The sequence below is a fragment of the Numenius arquata genome, chromosome 25, assembly GCF_964106895.1.
Source record: "Numenius arquata chromosome 25, bNumArq3.hap1.1, whole genome shotgun sequence".
Taxonomy (NCBI): Eukaryota; Metazoa; Chordata; class Aves; order Charadriiformes; family Scolopacidae; genus Numenius; species Numenius arquata.
In genome coordinates, this window is record NC_133600.1 from 5,779,248 (window position 1) to 5,800,104 (window position 20,857).

At 50.8% G+C, this 20,857-nt stretch overlaps 1 protein-coding gene across 1 annotated transcript in view; it reads left to right on the top strand.

Annotated features, from left to right (window-relative positions):
• Positions 1-698: 698 nt before the first annotated feature.
• Positions 699-20,857, top strand: part of SBNO2 (strawberry notch homolog 2) — a 45,057-nt gene continuing 24,898 nt past the window's right edge. Inside the window, exons 1-3 of the mRNA XM_074163663.1 lie at positions 699-824; positions 1,718-1,797; positions 7,667-7,790. Coding sequence (XP_074019764.1) covers positions 699-824; positions 1,718-1,797; positions 7,667-7,790 — 330 coding nt within the window. The remainder of the gene's footprint in view (positions 825-1,717; positions 1,798-7,666; positions 7,791-20,857) is intronic.

The window sequence follows — 20,857 nt, forward strand, 5'->3', positions numbered from 1 at the left end:
AAGAGGGGCAAAGGCAGGTGCAGGGAAAGTAATGACGTCGTGGATGCTTTTCTCCCGCTTCTCTGGCTTTTTTTACCACCTCTTTTTGCAGTCTGTTAAATCCAATTGGAAATTGAAGTCCTTTGGGGACATCACTCCATCACTGCTCCTTGGGACCACATTCCACCTACATAGCATATTTTCACAGAAACAGGCGATTTTGGGGAATTGATTGTCATGAGTTTGCATGGAAGTGCAGAATCTTTTTTGTGTGTTGGACAGGAAAATTCCTCAAGCTAAACCCCAGCTGTGTGTCTGCTGCAAAAGTCACAGCAGATTGTGACGATCTGCCCGACTGCAGCGGGGTTTGCAGCAAGGCAGAGGGAGAGGTGTGTTTAATATAAGTTTGCGGGTCTGGGTGAATTCCAGGTGTGGTGATATTTGAGAACTCTGTTTCCCAGTAAAAAAACCTCTCTTTTATAAAGAGGCAGCAGGCATTTCGCAGGCTGACGTCTGTTTACCGATCTATTAGCTACGTTTGGTCTTAAAGTGTGGGGTTGGTGGGGTTTTTTTTGGTTTTTTTCCTCCCCTTTCATAAAATTTAAACAGTGCATTTCTTTTCCACCCCAGGACATGGTGCAGGGTGAAGAGCACAGATAAGGACCCTGCCGCTGCTCCACCTCCCGCCCCCAGGACTTCATGCGGCTTGACGCGGGCTGATGCCCTCCGCACGCCCTGCCATGGACGGGGGGCAGCACTTCCCGCAGCAGGAGCACCAGCAGCCAGGCAATGTGCTCTGCAGCCTCCCCGGCCTCCGCTCCCCTCTCCCTGCCCCAGCCATGGAGGTGAGCGCCCCGGCAGCTTCTCGAGAGGGGTGGGGATGGGCTTTTCTGAGGGTGTCACCAGAGGGGTGCTTCTTTAAAGCTTGTAGGTGCCAGGCTGCTCAGGAGAGGACGATTGCGTTTATGCAGAATTGCAAACTTTGTTTCTCCCCCAGCTCGTCTCTAAGACGTGCTAAATCTATTACTGGGTCCTTCTCTGGGAGTGGCAGAGATGAACAGGGCTGTATTTGTCCTGATACACCTCTAAAACAGGACCTGATCACTGGTGTACTTGTTCTCAACGGGGCAAAAAGCAAACCTCTACCCCAAAATAGCTTACGTGTCCCTGCAGTCTTCCATTCCTAACTCTTGTTTGAGTTTTGTCACACAGAGGGATACAGCGGTTAAAAAAGGAGACCCGTTTCACCAAGTGCATGTTACTTCCAGCATGAGGTATCGGTGCTTTGCACACAAAAAAGGACAGAAGAAGGGCTGATCTGTAGCTGAGTGATAAGATGCTGTGTTCTCTCCGTGATTGTACTGGTACATGCTGAGCTAGAAGCTTCCCGTTAATGTCAGAGGCTGTTTGGGGAGCTGGGGAGACAGAAGGAGATTGGGTATTACCTGTCCAAGCCAATTACAAGTTAATGGGCTGGCGCTCACTTTCCGCAGAGACTGAGGTTAAAGGGCTGGGAGAGGGGACCAGCCCTATTGTCCTCCTGGGGACGGGAATAGGAAAGTAGGTTTGGAAGCTGGAACTGGGGTGTAGCAGTGGATTTCTCCTGCTGTGGGGGATGAAGAGCTGCCCTGGCTCATGGAGAGCACTGGGGGAGAGGAGTCTGAGCCCGGCCCCAGCTCTGCGGCTGTGGGAAATCGTGGTCCTCGGCTGCTGTGACTGCTCTGGTTTCTCCTTCCAGAATTCCATGCTGGCTGCCGACTCCTGGAGTAGCTGCTACCCTGCCTCCTTCCCAACCTCGTCCTTCCCCAGTGAAAACCAGTGAGTGCTCTTCTCCTTTGTATAATTCCCCTCTGCTCTCATACACCCCGTGATTCGACTGTTTCTCTACCATTTTCCTTGTTTACTTTATTTCACTAACTGATGGGGAAATAATTGCATCACACACTGATCTTGTGGCATTTCATAAACTGCTACATCTTGGAAAAAGCAGCAAACAGCCTTTTTAATAAAAAAAAAAAAAGAGAAAACCTTTGATTTCTGGTAAACCTGGAGGCCGCTGTAAGGGAGGAACAGCCCTGTTTCAGCCTGGATTTGTTACACTAATGGAGTTCTTAACAACACCCCATTAGCACAGCCTCGCTGAGCAGAGACGTCATGCACTCTCTGGTTTGTACAGATGGCGCAGGCAAAGGAGAAGGTGTTACTGGTACCGGGTGGCAGAATTACAGTTGAAATGAAGTTAAAATCTGTTGCTGTGCAGGTGACTGGAAGCTGACTAAATGCCACCCTCTCATGTCTGTGTTGAAAACCCCGCTCAGCCCCTAACGGCGTGGCCCAGAGTTCATCAAGAGTCATGACTCTTTCCTCTGGTTGTAACTGATGTTCTTCACTGATAAACTCTCCCCGCAAGGTGTGAGGTGACGAGTACGGGCTCGCGTGAGAAACTCTGGTTCTCAGTAGCGCTGCCTCGCGCGCAGCACAGCTTAGTGCTGTAACGTGGAGTCGTGGTGGGTTTCGGTAACCTTTGCATGGTGACAGTGGCCCTGTCTGCTGGGAAGGACATCAGCCACGTGCTTTCTGGAGTGTCTGCAAAGACTTTTCTAGATTACATGCCCAAAGTAGCAGTTTTGAGGGATCTTTGCATAACAATAAAGATTGTTCTTCCTTCTCCCCCATTACGATGAGCCTCCATCCTGGATCAGAAGGTAGGATATGACAGGAGATGTTTGGGACAGCATAAAGTCTCCTTGTGCCACCACTGGGTGATTAGATTGGGCCTCTGTGGGGACTGGAGATGCTGGTGGTGTTAAGAAGGTTTTGGAGGCTGATGGTCAGCTGCTTTGGTGTCTCTGTGAATACAGGGAGTGGCAGAGATACACAGGATGTGTTTTTATTTAGGTCAGAGGTGGGAGGAAGGAAAAATAAAAGAAACAGAGCTTGATACGGTGATATGCTGTGTTCCAGGTGCTGGAGGGTGTAGTTTAACCTCCTTCCTGAAGGGATTGTAGCATCTTTGTGGGGCAGAGAGGTCCAGCCTGGCAGCAGTGAGAGTCGGCTCCTCTGCCCAGAGGGGTGAGACCTGTTTGGTCCCTGCATTGGTTCTGCTCGTTCTCCCTGTGCCTGGTCTCCCCCAGCCTGCAGTGGGCTGCCCAGCAGCCATGGTGGGGTGGGATGGGGCAGTTCTCGTGGGGTCACTGAGAAGCTGTCCCACCAGTGCTGAGCAGAGCTCTGCCTCCTGGTCCCTCCCCGCAGGGAGCGCTGGAGGGGAGCTACCAGAGGAGTTGGGTGTCTTTGCTCTGGGCTTGCCCGGCTCTGATTGGAAGAGGGTGGACTTTTTGAGCACGATTCCTGTAAATTACACTTTGTGAATCCTCGGGAGAGCTATAACAGAATTTCTGTTTTGCTGTATTGAACCACAAGATTAGATTGTGTTTATCTATTTGGATGGGCTTTTTTTCTTTGACCATTTGTTCTGATTTTGCCCCTCGCTTTCTTCCTGTTCAGTGCTGCTCGTGTCAACTCTGCTGGAAACCTTATAGACTTGATCCTGCAAAGACAAGCCTGCATTTAACAGAATGTAAACTTGTTGACTTTGCTATAGTTCCTTTTGGAAATGAGGCTCATTGTAGTAATTATTCGATAGAGAATGATTTAGCCAAGGCTGCACCTTTTGCTTCCTGTTTTTCATATCCTGGTAATTGTAAAAAAATTACCTTTCAGGTGAAGTTTTCTAAATCTGTATTTCACAAAAAAGTCTCTCCTTTTGTATTTGAAAAATGCACCTGAATCTTTTTTTTTAGGTGGGTTTAGGGTTAGGGCGTTATAGGCACGAATCCTGAGAGGGATGAAAACATTGAAAAATGGAATTTTAAAGGGAGTTGTCCGTGTTGTAAAAGAGAAGAATGCAGATGGCATTAGAGTTAGTGCAAGTTTCTCTTCAAAGTCCTTGCAGAAGAAATCTCATTTGCAAGTGGCTGTGTTTGGACATGGCTTATTCTCATAGCAACAGCTTTGTCCTGAAGCAGGTTTTTCCTGTTTCTTTTCAGTTTCTTTTCATGCTGGAGAATTTCTTTAAAAGACACCAAAGCTTGCCTCTTTGTGTCAGATTTTCTTAATCTGAAAAATGTAAACAGCGTATTAAACCTTGCTGAAAGAACAAGTGAAGTTCAGGTGCCCTGTAGGGAAGAGCTGTAGCTCAGTTAATTTCCAAGGCAATTATCCCCGAGGAGCTGGGCTTCCTCCGCAGCCATAGCTCCATGTGTTCCTCGCTTCGGGGAGACCTGGGCCAGCCCCCTTGTGCTGCCGAAGTGGGGTCATACATCTGCAAAAAGTATTTCTCAAAACCTGGAGGGAAGCTTTCTTCCCCAGTGTCCAGCACACACAACACCCTCCTTTCCTGCTGTTCTCCTGCTCTTTCTGCTTTGCCACCTGCTCGTGGAGTATCGCTTACTGTAAGAGAAAAGTAGGCTTTGAAAAACATGCATTTTTTTTTTTTTCCCCTTCATTTCACCAACAGTGAGACTGGTGGTGCTCACTGGGTTCTTAACCTTGCACACCTTCATGTGCTTTCCTTCGTGTTTTCCTACAGGAAAATGTCCCTCTCGTTAGATTTCTATATATTCTTTTTCATAACAGCTGAATTCTGGGGCTTGGCTTTATTGACTTGTCTCACTTGTGGGGCACGGAGCAGACCCTTGTTTTTCTGACCTGGTACCTGCTGAAGGACGTGCAGTGTGTCCTCTTCACACAAAGAACTGCCAATTTCTTCAAACGGAGCTCTGGAGCCAGGCTCCCCTTTTTTCTTTAGTGAACCAAACTGAGGTGGGAGACCAGCATTCCCTCCTCTCTGTCCCTGTGCTTTCACTGGGGTGACCTTTCTGCAGAGCAGTGGTGGTGATGGTGATACTGGCTGAGTGGTGGTGGAGCGTTCCTCTTCTGGGGGCTGGCTGGAGCCCGGGCAGCCTCTTCTGTTGGAAGAGTCTGGGCTACGTTCCACCATAGCACACAGTAATTTCTCTGAGAACCTAACAACTAAATGTGTTTAGTCATTTGGGTCAAAAAGGTCTGATTTTTATTCATGAAGAAGGTCAACACTTGGTTTTCTGCAGCTGAAAGAAGTAAAATAAGATGACTCCAAACTTGCCCACAGCCGTTGGATGGACTTCAGTTGTGTGTGTCCCTGGCTGCTGTCCCAGCTCAACCAGATGGGTCTGGGCTCTGGGATGGGCTGGGCTAACTGGAGCCTTCATGGGCTCTTCATGGGCACCTTGAGTGTCTCCAGGAAGGATGTGCATTTGTGATGTTGGAGTTGGTGAATGCAGATGTTTTCTGGTGTCCAGGTCACCCAGTTCCTTCTTTAGTGCTACAGCTCAAAGTCAGACCTTAAGAGTGCACATGGGCAGTCTGTTGTAAATCCAGTGTGATTAAACCCAGTATAAATTTGCTTTCTGAATTGAACACCTCTGAGGGAAAACTCTTGACCCAGAGTAGCTTCCACGGAGCAGTTGCCCAGTCGGTCGGTCCTGGGGGCCGAGCAGGTACACACAGGGCAATCTTGCTGCAAGGCTGGTCCCACATCTTCGCTTTGGCAGCACAGTGGGGTCCCGTGCTTGAGCCTTCCAGTAAATGCTCTTTTTTTGCAGGTGAATTAGAGCTAATTATCAGTGGTTTATGCCAGCTCTTCAAACGAGGGTGAATATCTTTGAGTTCTTACTGCAAGAAGGGTAAAGCGCAGCACCAGCGGCACTCCTGGGACTCTGGCGAGCACCACGTACTCGGTGGCTTCCCTCAGCATCTCAGAGCAGCGCACTGCGTTGCTGTTGGCTCTTATTTCGGGCTGGAAGAAGAAAGTGCATCTCACATTCACAGATTTGAAAACCACGATTAAGGGAAGCAAAATAACATTCCAGAGCTGGTCATTGTGCAGCAGCTCGGGCCGGGGAGGTTGGGGCTGTCGTGGTCTCCTCCCCGTTACCTTAACTGACTCCTCAGACCATGAGGTGCGGGTGAAACAGGAGGCGGCGTTCGCTTTTCCGGTAAAAATAGTTTTCCCCTTCCCTGGTTAGTTCGTTAGCGCCGGCCAAGCTCTATCCTGCTGCAAGAGAGACAGGGAGACCACAGCGGTTTCAACTTGAAAGCAATTTAAACAAGCCTTTTCCTGTGTGTAAATAGGTTAATTCCCAGAATTTATGCACGGATTTTAATTTGCCTGCATGGATGAGAAGGAGCGGGGAGTGGGTGCGGGGTCATCAGGGCTGCTCCCTGCAGGTGTCCTGGGTCCAGCCCCGTGCTGGCACAGGGTCCGGTCGCTGCTCCGTGCCTCTGCCGCAGGGAAAAGAGAAGGGGGAAAAAGGAAGAGAGGGGGAGGGAGCTGTTCCTTTTTCAGGGTATTATCTTTAATGATGAAAAAAGAGCAGGAAAAATGTATTTAGCAGAGGGAGATAACTGTGTTTGCACATAAATACACATGTAAATGTTAAGCATGGTGTATTAACGAGCTGCCAGCCACACACGGCATTTTAATTGCTTAATAATACTTTGGCAGCGCAGTCGTTCCCTCGCTCTGCTCCTGGGTAGGATTTCTTGTCAAATTTTGACTCTCCCTCCCCCCCTGGTGCCTTGTTAAAGTTTATTGCTGTGGGTTCTGTAACCCTGGCATTACGAAGAACCTACAGACTTGCCGCAAGAGGAAACCAGTGCGCTGGGGTGAAGCGGAGTGGTGGTTCCAGCTTGTGAACGTGCTGGTGGCGATTGCCCAAGCGGGGCGAGCACAGCCCTGACGGGAAAGATTACGAAGCACATTCCTCGCTCCTGCCGGAGAGGGAAAGGGCTTGCATGTGAAATAGCAAAACCAGACGACGGTCATGTATAACAGAGCCCAGAGGCTGCTCCCGGGGAGGAGGAAGGGAATCGTCGGCCCTTTTGCAATCCCCAGCCCCTCTCAGCGAGGAGGAAGCAAGGCCATGGGCTCTCCCCAGGAGCGAGCCAGGGGGAGAGCTTTGCTTTCCTCGCTCGTTAGTGGAGCAGAGATCTTGCTCTGTCATTAGGGACGTTTGGTTCCATCCCTAATTCATCTGCCTGGGCTCAGGTGCTCTCTGGGGCTGCCTGTCCCAACCTTCCATCGCTCTGGCTGCAGGTGAGGGTCTGTCAGTGCTAAAGCTCCTGTCCAGGGTGTGCCAGGGGGGTGGTTTTGCTCCCCGTCTCTGCCAGTTCACGGGGCTGGTTTGGTTTTATGGCCCAAACTGGCGTCTGGGGGTGATATTTCCGTGAAACTTGATGCTGGTCCTTATGTCGTGTGATCGTCAGGTTCCATCTCACCCGTCAGATGCTTGGCGCTGGGACACGGCAGAGGCTTGGTGTTGCTTTGTTGTCAGGACTGGAATATTATTTAGTCCCACAGACCATTTTTATCTATTAAATCCCTCCCAGTTTACACAAAGTGCCAAGAATTGAATTCTTAGTACAGCTTTGCAGGCCCTTACACTCCTGAGACTGGGAGGCAGGGGGTAACTGGTAGGTGTGTTATTTTGCCCAGATATCGCTTCTGGATAAACACAGCTTTTTTAATACCAGTCTCCTGTGTGTGTCACCCTGTAGCTGCAGCTTCACCACGCGTGATGGGCTCTGAAGCAACCTGAGAAATACTCAGGACTGACAGGAAATAACTGCTTTTCCCATTTCCTTACAGGCAATATTTTAATTCCCCTCACGATTTTTATATGAATTCCATCAGCAGACCACATTTCTTGGATACAAACTATGCATCTGTGGACCCCACTGACTTCTTACCAAAAAATGGTGATTTTCCTCAGGTGAGTACACAGCTACTGATGGCTTTGGGGGAGAGCGGTGCTCTGTGGTGATGGGGTTTATTTTTCAGTATTGCCTTATTGCGGGAAAGGAGGAGGTGGGGAATATCTTAAATTTGTCCAGCACCTGATGGTTGTGTGCGATGGGGAGGGATTCTCAGACGGCAGCAGTTCAGAAGCTGTCCCCTGGCGTGGCAGGAGCTTGTCGGTGGTAAAATTGCTTCTGTCTTTTAAAGTGGTGTTTAAGGCAAACGCTGGGAGTGCCCAGGAGAGCCCCGCTGCGGGGGGGCATAGGTAAGTGTGAATTTGAAGGTGTTTCAGCCAGTCACATCGTTTGCCTCCTGCACCTCCCCACTCGGGTGTGTGGCGTGTGCTCTCTCACTGGTGGGTCTCGAGTGGTGGGTTCCTGCACAGGGAATATTTAGGGATTACATCAAGCCAGTGCCCAGCAAGCGGAGATAGGAGCCAGTCCGTTCTCTGCAGAGCTGGGGTGTGGGAGGAGTGAACAGTCCCCCTGGTTCATTCGGCCTCTCTAGGGACCAGGAGGTGAAGATTGACCTTTCCAGATATTCCATGTGAATTCTAAGCCTGCCTTATACCAGAGCCCCAAGCTGCTGGGAACAGCGCACGGGAGACACGAGGGTGATGTGGGGCAGGACAGAGGTACTTCGTGCTGGCGTCGTGCTTTGTCACACCGAGGGACACTTCAGCAGTTAGGCTGCTCTCTGCTTTTCAACGTATTTTATTTTCAGTAACTGCTGGCTGTCAAGGCACATGTATAAACAGAACCTTTTTTCTTTGTTATCTGTCTGTTCTTCCTGCGTGATTCATTAATTGATGCATCAGCAACTTGATGCATTTCCCCTCATCTTGAGGCGGATGTGTTAATTCCCCCCTAATTGTGCTTTTATTTTCTTGGTGTGGCTAAAGGGGTTTTGAACCTCCTTGGGGCTCTGATTTCTGCAGCTCTGGCTCTACACATGCTGGGGATTTGTGCCTTTTGAGGTGAGCCCTGGTGTGGCAGCCCCAGCTCATCCCCCGGAGCAAAGCTGCTGGGACCCTCACGTTAGGGACTGGCCAGGACTGGGCAGTCACCAGTGGCTGTTGACCAGAGCCTTCTAACTGGATAAAACCAGATAAGTAAATGAGTTGTAACAGCATTGATCTTTGCCTCCTGCAGAATTAATTGAGGGAGGAATGAGACAGAAATGTGATCTCATCAACTGGAAGCCATTTAACGGGCTGCGATGGGAAGAGGAGAGGGGTCCTCTCTACAGGTCTGGTGTAGTTCGGCTGATGGGCTTAACGGGAAAAGGACTAGAAAATACGTAAGTTAAAGAAATAATTAAGTATCTAAGTGGTCCATCAGCTTCCTTCCCTTGGGGCATCATGGAAATTGATCTCGGCCAGCTTGGAAGAGCAGGTTTTTGGAGATTCTTTGCAGAAAGGAGATGCTTCTGTGTGTTGTTAGGTGGTAAAAGAGCAGGAGGGCTCTGAGACAAACCAGACAGAAATGACCTCAAATGATTTCCAGAAGTAGTTCTTGTGCCACTCGTCCTGTTGGAGAGGAGGTGATGGATGGGAATGAGGTGACTGCAGACAGTCATGATTTGGCTTGGGCCCTTTCTTTCTAACCCAACTGTTGTGGAGCACGGTGTGATGGCTGCAGGCTGAGAGTGTTCTTCTGCTTCACGTGTAGAAACCATAGAGTGTCCATCTCTGAATCAAACACAGCCAGGGCAGTTCTTCTACTCGGGTATTGTACCACGTAACAGCAGGTAGTGCCCTGGACATTCCCATGAGGAAAGGAGTGTTTTGATGGGCCTTTTCTGTCCCGTTTGGTGCTGCTCTGTGAGCCTGTGCTCTGAGCACCACTGCCTGGGGCCTTCCTGAGGTTCCCACGGGTAACCCAAGGCAGCGATGTGTCACCCTGCGTGCTCTGAAACTGAAAACACCGAATAACACCTTTGTTAGAGCCTTGTTTTCCAATGTGAACCCGATGTGGTGACGTTTGTACCTGGCAGGGGTGGTGTCTGTCTGGAGGTGCCATGGGGCAGAGGGACGGGAGCGTTTGCCGGGTGCCCATTTATGTGCAGTGACACTCGTGGTGTGCTCCGCTGTCTCTCGAAGAGATGCTCCAGTCTTTAGTCGTCCTCCAGCTCAAACGGTGTGTTCTGCTGATGTACAGGGCCAGATCAGTCTTTCTGAACGCTCCGCTTCTGACTTTTCTACGTGCTTTGCTCCTGGTGCTCTCACATTAGAATGCACTGAGCACTAACATGGGAATCCATTGATAGAACCTGGGGCTTTCGGAACTACTAGTCATTGCTCAGCCAAAGAGAAGCTGCTGATTTTTTCACAGGAGCCAGAATTAGAGCCTGGATCTGGTAGAGCAGCAGGCACTTAACTGGAGGCAGTGGCATCAGGCTGGAGTCATCCGGGAGCGTCCTGGAGCTTTTCCATCCCTTGCTTCAGCGATATTTTCCACTTTACTGATTTCTTGCTGTCCCAGAGGCCAAACTGTTAAATATTAACGATCTGCCTGGAAAGCTGAAACATGCCATTGAGAAGGTGTGGGGGCAGCTGGGGTGGTTACATCTTTCCAGGTGACTGTACAGGAAAGTACCTGTCTTTTCCGTGCTGGCCGGGGTAGGAGTGGCGGCTCCCGATAAACTCTCTGCTCTTCTGACCATGCCAGACAGAGGAGCGAGACCAGAGCGCCAACATGAGGAGTTTGCTGCACTCTTTGGTAAGGGATTCGTGATTAAATCTGTGGTCACTGGGCAGACAAAAGGTGGTCTGGGTGCTTGTGTGAGAACTTGTGCCGAGTTCACACACGGACACAGACTGTTCCCTTGTCTTTGCTCCAACACCACCCGGTGTGGAGCTCGCTCTGCCCGTGGGTTACAGCGATTTGTGTGCCTGGCTCCTGCCTGCTGTCCCCGGGGCAGGGACAGGAGGTGGAAATGTCCTCTCTGATGTGGAGTGAAGCTCTGTGACTCCCGTGTGTGACCTGACAGAGGGACAGTGTCCCCACATCGTTCCCACAGCCATTGTGGGCTGCAGCAGGACTCCAGCCTGGCCTGGGACGGTGTGGCCTGTAGGCAGCCTGTCTCCTTACAGCGTTTTCCAGGAGTACTGAAAATTGATTTAAAAGGTCTAAAGAGCAAATGACTAATGACTCAGAGGTATATGCATAGTATACACTTTCTGTTGGTGGAAGTGATCGGAGGATTGTTGGTGGCCCCGGGCTGGGGGACCCGAGGGTCCGGAGGGTGGGAGGGCTGATGTGGTTCCTCCAGCGCTGGCCTTTGCTCCCCTTGTCTTTTCTCGGTACTTTGCTTTGAGGGTCCTCAGCTGGATCCTCCAAGTGTAAAGCCTTTGCTGGCCTGAGGGTGCTGTGAGTGGGAGTTGCCACATTTCTTAATTGCTCTGGAAATTTCATTTTAGTCGAATCATTCACCGTTGCCGCTTGGGTCTGGCGGAGAGCGATTTCTGTGTGTGCCGCAGCTGAGCACCTTCTGCACGTTGAAAAGTGCTTCATTTGCAGGGTCAGAGCAGCCTAATGTGAACTTGAATGTGTTTCTTTCACAATATTTTTGGTTTTTGCCTTGCTGTTGGGTGATTCATCCTTGCCGGACTGTTGGCATTCTTTAGATAAACAAGTGGCTTGAACCGAGGTTTAGAAAATAGTTCTGTGACGCCATGTTGGGGTCTGATAGCATTTCTTGATCTTGGGAACCGTTGTCTTAAGCCAAAGTCTCGCCCAGACCCTGTGGTGTCGTCTCCTTATGTATAAAGTCCCCTGACTGCACCCGTGTCCTTAGAAATTGAAGTCCTGAAGAGCAGCAGGTTTTGGTTTCCATTTCTGCCCCCGCTTTCTGCTGGTGGTTCCTCCCGCCGGGAGCTGGTGAATCCAGTGCTCGTGTGCCGTAATTCTGCCGCAAAGGTGTTTTTATCGTATGGGTGCTATCTGGTGTCGCTGATGGTAAGAGCTGTTAATTGCCATGACAAACACTAAATCCAGGAGGTTTTAACTTATGCTTTGGCATCTGCTGTCCCTCCGCAGGGGTGTGTTGAGCCTTATCATAAAAGCAGAGCAGCCGGTTCTAGCAAAGCCTCCCTGTCACAGAAATACTTGCTGCTCTTACCACCCCAGGTTTTTCCTTAAACTTCGCTGTTCTATCCTGTTTAGAATTACTTACAGCGCACGACTCTGCCCATTTCCTCCTTCCCTTTGTTATCTAAAGCCATCCTGCCTGTTTTCTGATTGTCCATCTGTGTTTCCCTTTGCTGAATGTGGTTTACTTGCCCTTTGTTGCTCTCCAGAACAGGACCTTTCTGAAGGCGCAGGAGCCTCCTCTTCTGACTGCATTTGCCATAAGTTACACTGAAAAATACCCCCCATCCCTTTGCCACGAGGGTGAGGGAGGAGGGTGAGGACACAGCGGTGGGCACGGGGGCTCTGAGGAACTTCATTCCTCTCCTCCTGACACCGCTCTGGATATGAACACTTGGCAGGGAGCTGCGGTACCCTTGGTAAAGGGTGAGCTGTGCTTGGAGGGAAGGGAGGAGGTGGGTCCTGACTGATTTACTTGTGGGGCCGGGAGGACTTGGCTGCTCTCAGGTAGAGCTGTCTGCAGTAACGCTGTAAAGATGCAGTTACAGCCTTGTTTGATCTTCCTGGGGTGTGTGGGGGCTCCTGACCACACGTGTTAATCATAAACCAGCCCTCCCTTCACTACCAGCCCCTTCCAATCTCCTATTAATCGTTCTCGTTAAAAAAGAGGAGTGAAATTAACCTGCTCTTAAAAAAAAAGTATTAATTTTAAAAAGTGCTTTGGTGCACAGAGCTGTGGTGATTTAAGAGAAATCAATGTAACAGTTATTAAATTATGCGAAAGACTTTGGTTCTGACTGAAATGAAGAGTTTCCTGGAATAAGAAACGTCCTGGAACTTGCTGTCGCTGTCCTGGAGTTACATCCACGGGGAATACAGATATTAAAATCAATTTGAAGACAATTAACTGTCTCTTGTGCCTTTGAAGCATTTTGCAAACAAGTCACTTTACATGCTTCTGTCTTTGTTTTCGCACTCCGGGGTTGGCATTTTCACTGACTTAATTACACTTTAAAACCAGGTGGAGATACCTGTGGTTAAGTGAGAGTAATTCTGCTTTTGAGGCATAATTAGTTGTCGGTGGTGGTTGGCTGTGCATGGCAGGAGTCAGCCAGGACACCCATGGGCCTAGAGAAGGGGCTACGAGGGCCTGGGGGGCTCTGACGTCTCCCCTGATCCAGACCTGTTAGTTCTCATCTGAATCGGTACCTTCAAAGGGTGATGTCCACCTTGGGGCAGGAGAGAGGGGACAGAGACCATGGAGAACTGCTCCTGAAATCCTTGGCATGCTCTGTCCTCTGCCTCCTCCCTGCCATAAAGCTGACAAAAGCGGGAAAAGTCCTGGTCTGAAACGCAGAGTGCTATTAAAAAATCCTGGTAATAGAATTTAATAGCAGACCACGGGGAGATGTTCTAAAATAGAGGCTTTAATTCAAAGCAGAATCGGTCTGAGTCAGTCTGATGGAGTGAGTTTCCCCGTCTCCTGCTGGCGGTCACTGGGTGTCCTGGTCTGTAACGTGCTCCAAACTCCAGTGCTCCTGCCACAGCAGCCCCCATGAGAAATACTGCTCCTGACATGAGCACTGTCACTCGTTTCTCTTCCCCTGCCCTCAGATGTGTGTTACTCTCCCCGTCGCAGCCTCTCCCTGCCTGCTGCCATGCCATGGAGTGCTCCAGCTTTCAGGATCACCAGCGAGAGTTTACTCTCTCCATGGCTTTCCTTTGTGCTTCTTGAGTTTCCCTGGTTTCTCCGTATTTCCTGGAGGAACACCAGCCTGGGAGCTCCCCCCTGGGCTTGCCTGGGGACAGGCTGTCTCCGGCTCCTCTCCCCATTCCTAACAAGCAGCAGTTGCCTCCCAAATCTCCCATCCTCAAGGGAGCCACTCGCTGGCTGGGCTTGTGGATCCAACTGCCCCTCACACACACTGAATCTCATCTCTGGCTATAAAACACCCACCAGCTGCTTCGTTATCCTTGGTCTTAGTGTCTCTCTTAAAAATAAACCATTTGTGGTCTTGACTTGTCAAAGCACCTCGCTTCCGGAACCAGGGCAGGGGCTGGGATGGACGGTCGCAGAGACATTTAGGGCCTGGTGGCTTTTGTCACAAGTGTCTCTCCGGCTCGGGAAGCTGAGCCTGGTGTCCTGGGACAGGGCTGAAAATCCCATCTTTTAGCCGCTCAGGGTTTCAGGGAATTCAGTCCCCAGCTCCTCTGAGGGTGCTGCGCCGCCCGGTCTCTGTCCGTGTGTGTTATTCCAGATTGATTTCTATCTGCTTCCCTGGAAATCCCATGTGTGCTTTCAAGACAGGGCCAGTGCCGAGGAGTCTGTCCCGTGGGTCAGTGATGCGGGGCGGAGGATGCGGTGAAGGTTACCCAGCAAAGCAGCTCCCCGGGCTGTACGTTTCAGGTTTTGCTGATAGACAGTAAGTCAAATGAGTGCGAATGCGGGAATAATTGTGCTTTCCTGTCCCCGGTTGTCAGCACGCGTGTGCAGGAATTAATTCGGGAAAGCAGAAATGCTGTGGCATGTCTTCTCCCCTAGGACGGGCTGTTAAAATTCCAGGTGGCGGTTTCTCAGTGGGTTATCTTATCTCCTGTGATTATATTACTGTGGTCTTGCAAAATCAATTTAGCAGACCTGGGTATCTATAACAATGTCATATGTCTTGCTTCCTGTTGGCGTTCCAGTTCTGTTGCCTACATTTTGCCCCATTTATCCGCTAACAGAAAAGGAAGAGGAAATAAACCACCTGCTTTTTAAAGGTTGCATAAATAGCAAGACCTTGGTAGTCTTAGGCAAGAGCTGGTGGTTTAATCAAGGTCACACAGCAAGTCACTAATTAAGACATTTCAGAAAGGTATTTGGTCTCTTCACTTCAGACGTATGGTTAGAGCACCTCTCCCGAGCTCCAGGGCACTGCCGGCTCCTTGCAATCAAATTCAGATAAAAGCAGCAGTGAAAACTCACTGCCTTTCTCCACCCCGAACCAGCTTCCCGCAGAAACCAAGGCTCTGTTTTCCCTGCAGTTCCTGCAGACGCCTCTTCTCCAGCAGCACCCATGGAACCGCTGCCTTCCCCGGGAGCTGGGATGTGCTCTGGGAACGGGCAGAGCCCAGCCACGATGCTCTGGGGGCTGCCCCTTCCCCTGACCCCGCGGCACCAACGGCCCCAGCTGCAGCCTCAGAGCCCGGGGAAAGGCTTTTTTTCTTTCCCATTTGCTTGTTGAAAGGACTCTTCTGGAGGAGGTGTTCTGCGTGACGGGACGTGGATCCTCGTTATTAGGGGCTATTAATGTGTTACCTCTGCGGAACTGCTGTGTCGGGGTGGGTTGTGCTGTTCCAGCTGCCCATGGGAATGAGCCCTGCCATGGATGGGTTTTCAGCCCTGGGGCTCAACGTGTTTTCCTCCCTCCCCATCCGATGTCGTAAAGCAAACCCCCCACCCTCCCCTTTGTCCGCCAACTCTCAGAGCTATTGGAGAGCACCCCCTTTTCTGCTCTCACCCGTGGCAGGGGCTTTGCTGTCTCCTGTTGCTCCAAAGTTTTGGTTTTTGGGAAGTTCCTCGCACTGTGGGATTTTCCAGCGGTTCTGGGCACAAGGCTCCAGGAGCTCTCAATCTGCTGCCTTTGCTGCCCGGGTCCAGACCCTCTCCTGCCCTCCCAGACCCGGGGGTGCCTCAGTGAGCCCCAGACACGGAGCCCTGCAGCCCAAGCAGCCCCTGGGAAAGACCCCCAGGCCGTGCTGGGGAGAAGCCAACGGGAACCTCTTGCACCCAAAGCTAACAGAAAAGTTCTGGTTTTCCTGCGGGGCAGGGGGTGCTCTGGCAAATTCACTTCTCCTTCAGCCTCGGGCTGGGCTGGAGCAGACGTTCCTTAAGCGTACGATGACCAAATCCTTTTCACGTGTCCCTTTCTTGTGCCTTTTTCTCTTTCCCCACCAGGAATTGTGTTTATTCCTGATACCCAAACTGTTAAAGTTAAAAGGGAAGGCCTTGGAAAAGGAATGCAGTGTTCCTGGACACTGAGGAATAACAATGATCTAGAAAAGAAAGTTAAGAAAATGGCTACTCCTTTTTATTTCTAATGGCAGTATTTGGGGTGGGGCAGACACTGAAGACAAAAGAAAGCTTATGGCTCTTGCGGGGGGAAATACCCAAAGCGTGAATACTTTTCATAATCTTTTTCAGTGTAATTACTTCGTCTGAGCCCCTGAAATCAGGAGGGCAGAGCCCCCAGCCCCAAAGCCGGGGGGCAAATGCTGGTGTGTTCTTTGGGGGCTGAGGCCGGACCCCCCCCAGCCCCGCGCCAGCGGCAGAGCTCAGCTTTGTTTACAGTGTATGTGTGGTTGAATTACACCACATACAGTAATTCTCCTCGCACTGCCAGTAATTTCACTGACTTACCAAGCAGGCATCATTTCCTGAAAGTCAGCCCCGAGCTTAGAGGAAGTACGAGCTCTCTCCTTCGTGACTAAACACTCTATGCAAATTTCCCCGGGCTCAGGACAGACGCACTGGATGGCTGTCCTTTTTTCCTCCATTTTCACTCCTTTCTTCTGCATGTTAATTTTTAAAAACCCTTGATGAGCTCTCTTCCTGGCTGTTGGCTGCTGTCGCGGTCATGAATGAAGACCTTTCTCCATTATATACTGAAAAATCTCACCTTCCTGCTTCGGCCGCCTCCTGCTCTGCCGACAGCACACTGAGTGCTGGGGTAAAATGTCCCAAATGCAGTTCTGGCTAAAGTTCCCGTCTCTCTACAAGGTAATGCCTGCTTTTGGCTTTTTTCTTCCTCCTTGGCATTCCCGGAGTGCTTTGTTTGCAAGGGCAAGCGGCCCCAGCCGCTCCCCGGGCTCGGATGTCCCCGGGAATGGCAGCGGGGGTTTGGGGGTGCCAGCTCTGGGGGTGGATTTGCCGCCCTGAAAACGTGGGGTGTATTTCTCTGAGACGTGTGGGACGCAGGGACTGCTCCCCTGGGTCAGAACTTGGTCAGGAACTGCCAAACTGGGAGGCAGAGGAGCCGTGTGGAGAATTGATTGGGGGGGTTATGTAGTTGTAGCAGCTTTTGGGAGTTTTATTTTTAACCCAGGTGCTGGGTACAGAAAAGCAGGGAAACAGCTGCCAGTGAGCACCGAGCCCGTAAACGGCGAGTTTATTGCCCCGGGTTTAGAAAGACTTTGGGTTTTGGCAGCTGAAAGTTTTTTCTTCTAGCGACCGACTGCTTACATTGCAGCTGTAAAGTCCTGATTCTGTCTTTCCTGAACCATAATTTACTTAATCTGTGATTTTCCAGACACCAGCCCTTTCTTGCCTGGCAGTAGCTCTGTTGGGGTGTGGGTATTTGTGTCTGCCTGGATGTATAGATTTTTTAAAAAAAAAACAAAAACCCAAACAACTGTGTGCTGTTTGTGGAGTAATGGGTAGTTGTTGTGCAGAAGGAGCATTTGTTTCCTCTGTGTCTGGATTGTGAGCAAATAAACCATTTATATTGATGGCTCGATGGCCAAAATATTTTTGGGATGCATTCTCCTCCTGTATTTAGACTTCACCTGTTCCTTTCTTATTTTTAACAAAGACTTTGTTTTGACTAAAGGAACCGCTGGTTCCAGTGGCAGGAGAAAGGCTAAGTGTTTGGGTGGTTTCACCCTGATTTTTTTCTGATCTTTTCTAGGGAGCTAATTCTTGGGTTTGATAACTTTTCTGCTTTGGGCTAATGACAGGAATGGTGTGCCACAGCAGCATCAGCCGGCGGTTCATGGGCACTCACGGTTTAGAGACGCGGCAAACGATTGTCATTGATTTATATCAACTCACTCACTGGAGCATCTTCTGCTGTGGAGAGCAGGCAGTGGTCCGTGACCCTCCAGCTCCTGCTCTGGGCTGTTGAGGTTATCTCACTCAGCAGCTTCTCAAGCACGTCGGGCCGTTGGAAAAGCAGGAGCTGGCTCTGCTGTCCCCCATCGCCCCTTCCCAGCACCCGCTCGCTGGAACCTCCTCGTTCTTTGTGGTCTCTTGGGCTGTTCCTTCTACCCCTGACACTGTCATCTTGTTCTCAGCTGCCTCGGGCTGTTCCTCGCGGTCAGCACCGTTTGGCTGAGGGTCTCTTCTGGCTGGGATCAGCTGTAACTGGTGTCAGAGCATCAATGGGTCTGATGGTGCCTTTACCCCCTTGAAGAGAGGAGTCCTTTTGCTCCCTCTGTTGTTCCATGAGCTGATGGTTCAGGTGATGATCCTTCCTTTCCTTGGAGGAGACTGAGGCAGCAGCTCCTGTCTGCTCCATATAAACCAGTGGAGCAATTAGTCAAGGTTTCTAATGACACAGGCTGTAGTTATCAGTTTGGTCTTCTATTAAACAATTACACTGCATTTTGTATATAAGCAAGTCCAATTTACCGGGGTTGCAGTGTGAGCTCTTCAGGGCAGGGATCTGGCACGTTCCTAGTTTTACTGCTCCATAGATAATGGAATTAGGGAAGACAAAGGGGAGGCTGAAGTTTGTGACTAATGCCTGGTGATAGTGCAGGAGGATGGGCTCACTCGAGTCATCTCCAGGACTGAGATTGTCGGAGGCTCATCTCCTCTTCCCCGTTTCAGTGGGGGCTCCTGGGCAGCGGGACAGTGGTGGGGCTGGAGCCTTTGTGGGGAGACTGGGGGGCTCAGGAAGGTGGAACGTGCTCCCGGGGTGTTCCAGGTTGTGTCCAGTCCTTTCTCGCATCCCGTTGCTGTCCCAGCCCGGCGCTGTCCTCTCTTTGGGACCCTTGTGTCCCGCTCCAGGCTGCTCCATGGCCTCCTCGCTTCCGTGCCCACTGTCTGCAGACGCTTCCTCCTGAACCAACTTCTGTCCCTGCTATTTGCAAATGAATAAAACTGTGCAGAAGTGTCTCCCATAGCGCAGCGATGAGACTGAGACCACCCAGCTCTTCGAGGGGCTGCTGCCCTTCCCTGGGCGTGAAGCCCCCAAGTGAATCACTGTCAGTTAAGTGCCAAAACGGGTCTGCGTGACAAAGTTTTTCATAATGAAAAGAAAAAAACCCCAGAAAACCCCTGGCTACACAAAGCTGAGCTCTCCTTGCAGCTCCAGCCTTTTGGCATAGCTCTGTCCTGTCTGTAGCGTGGTATCTCCCAGGCCTCCCTGCCCTTGAGAGAGGAAAAACATGCTTCTCCTGTCCCCGTGCAGATTGTACTGAATGCCTTTCATCTTCTAGATTTCATATCAAGGATGATGATGTCTCCTGTTGCCTGTTATGAATAGAAACTAGTTCTTGCACCTCAATTCCTCACGTGAGCTGATCTCTGAGGGCTTGTTGGGGACCAGCCCCTGCTCTTCCTCCCGCTGTAGAACCTCATGTGACCTGTGCGAGGGGGCCAGGCCCCGGCTGGGCTTGTTTCAGGTTTGTCTTTGGGATCTCCCCAGGCGCCTGTGAAAAGCAGCACGTCGGGGTCTGGGAACCGGGTTCCAGGTCCGTCTCAGGAGCTGTTTGTGTCACTGAGTTGTGGTGGGAACTCAAGGAAGATAAGAGCTGTTGCTTCTAGTGCTGGGCTTTGAAAGTAAGTTCAAAGCAATTCTGATGAGCCTCTTGATATCAGCCTGTATTTATCCACAGTGTAGTATCTGGGTCATCAGACACCACAAGTGGAGTTTCCAGCCACTTTGGGTCTGGCTGCTGCATTAGTCTGGGGTGTCAGGGTGAAGGACCCAGGTGTATCAGGTACCGGAGCAGGCGGGTGAAGGACCAACCCGTCTGCCTGTCCGTCACCTCTCCATCCCAGCTGGATCTGAAGAGGTGTGGTGGCAGTCCAGAGCCCTGCACCGCTTGTTCTTGGGATCTCGAGAGCAGAAGCAGGAGGGTGGGGAGGGCAGCGAGGGAGGTGGTGGCTTGTTCCAGTCTCTGCAGGGGGCTGGAAGGTTGAGAGGGGCTACAGACCTTGGGAGATGAGAGTTAATGGGAAAAATCTTTCAACAGCACACACAACATTAGCTGGAGTCCCACATATGCTGCCCGTACCGTGCTCTGCAGCAGGAGCTCGGGCTGTGGGAGGCAGAGAGGCGTGTTCCTGCAGGATGCACCGGGCACTTCTCTGGCCAAGAAATCACGGAATCATGGAATTGTCAGAGTTGGAAGGGACCTCTAGAGATCATCTAGTCCAACTCCCCTGCTAAAGCAGGGTTGCCCAGAGCACACCACTCAGGACTGCATCCAGGCGGGTCTTGAAGATCTCCAGAGAAGGGGACTCCACACCCTCCCTGGGCAGCCTGTTCCAGGGCTCTGGCACCCTCACCAGAAAGAAGTTTTTCCTCATATTTGAATGGAACTTCCCGTGTTCCAGCTTGTGCCCGTTGCCCCTCGTCCTATCGCTGGAAACCACTGAAAAGAGTCTGGCTCCGACATCCAGAACGAATCGCTCCATTATTTTCCCAGGGACAGAGGTGGGACTAATTGTCCTGTAGTTCCCTGGGTCCTCCTTCTTGCCCTTTTTGTAGACTGGTGTGATATTTGCCTTCCTCCAGTCCTCAGGCACTTCTCCTATTCTCCAAGACCTCTCAAAAATGATGGAGAGTGGCTCAGCAATAACATCTGCCAGTTCTCTCAGCACTCGTGGGTGCATCCCACCAGGGCCCATGGACTTATGGATGTCTAGTTTAGCCAAGTGGTCTCTAAAAAATGCCACATTTACCCATGTGTTTTCCTTCTTTCCTGAGTGTGAAATGGAGTCTTGTTCCCAGAGATCACTTAATTCCGAGATGATAAGCCTCAATGCCTGCTTCAGTCTCTGAAAAGCCTTGGTTTCTGGGTAATCCTAAAATAGCCCCAGAAATATCAAGAGTAAGAGCTGCACAGGAAGCGCTGCCCGTCTGCTGCTGGGCAGACACCGGTGGCGGTGTCACACCAGTGGCAGTGTCATATCGGTGGTGTCACACCAGCGGCGGTGTCACAGCAGCACCGTGCCCGG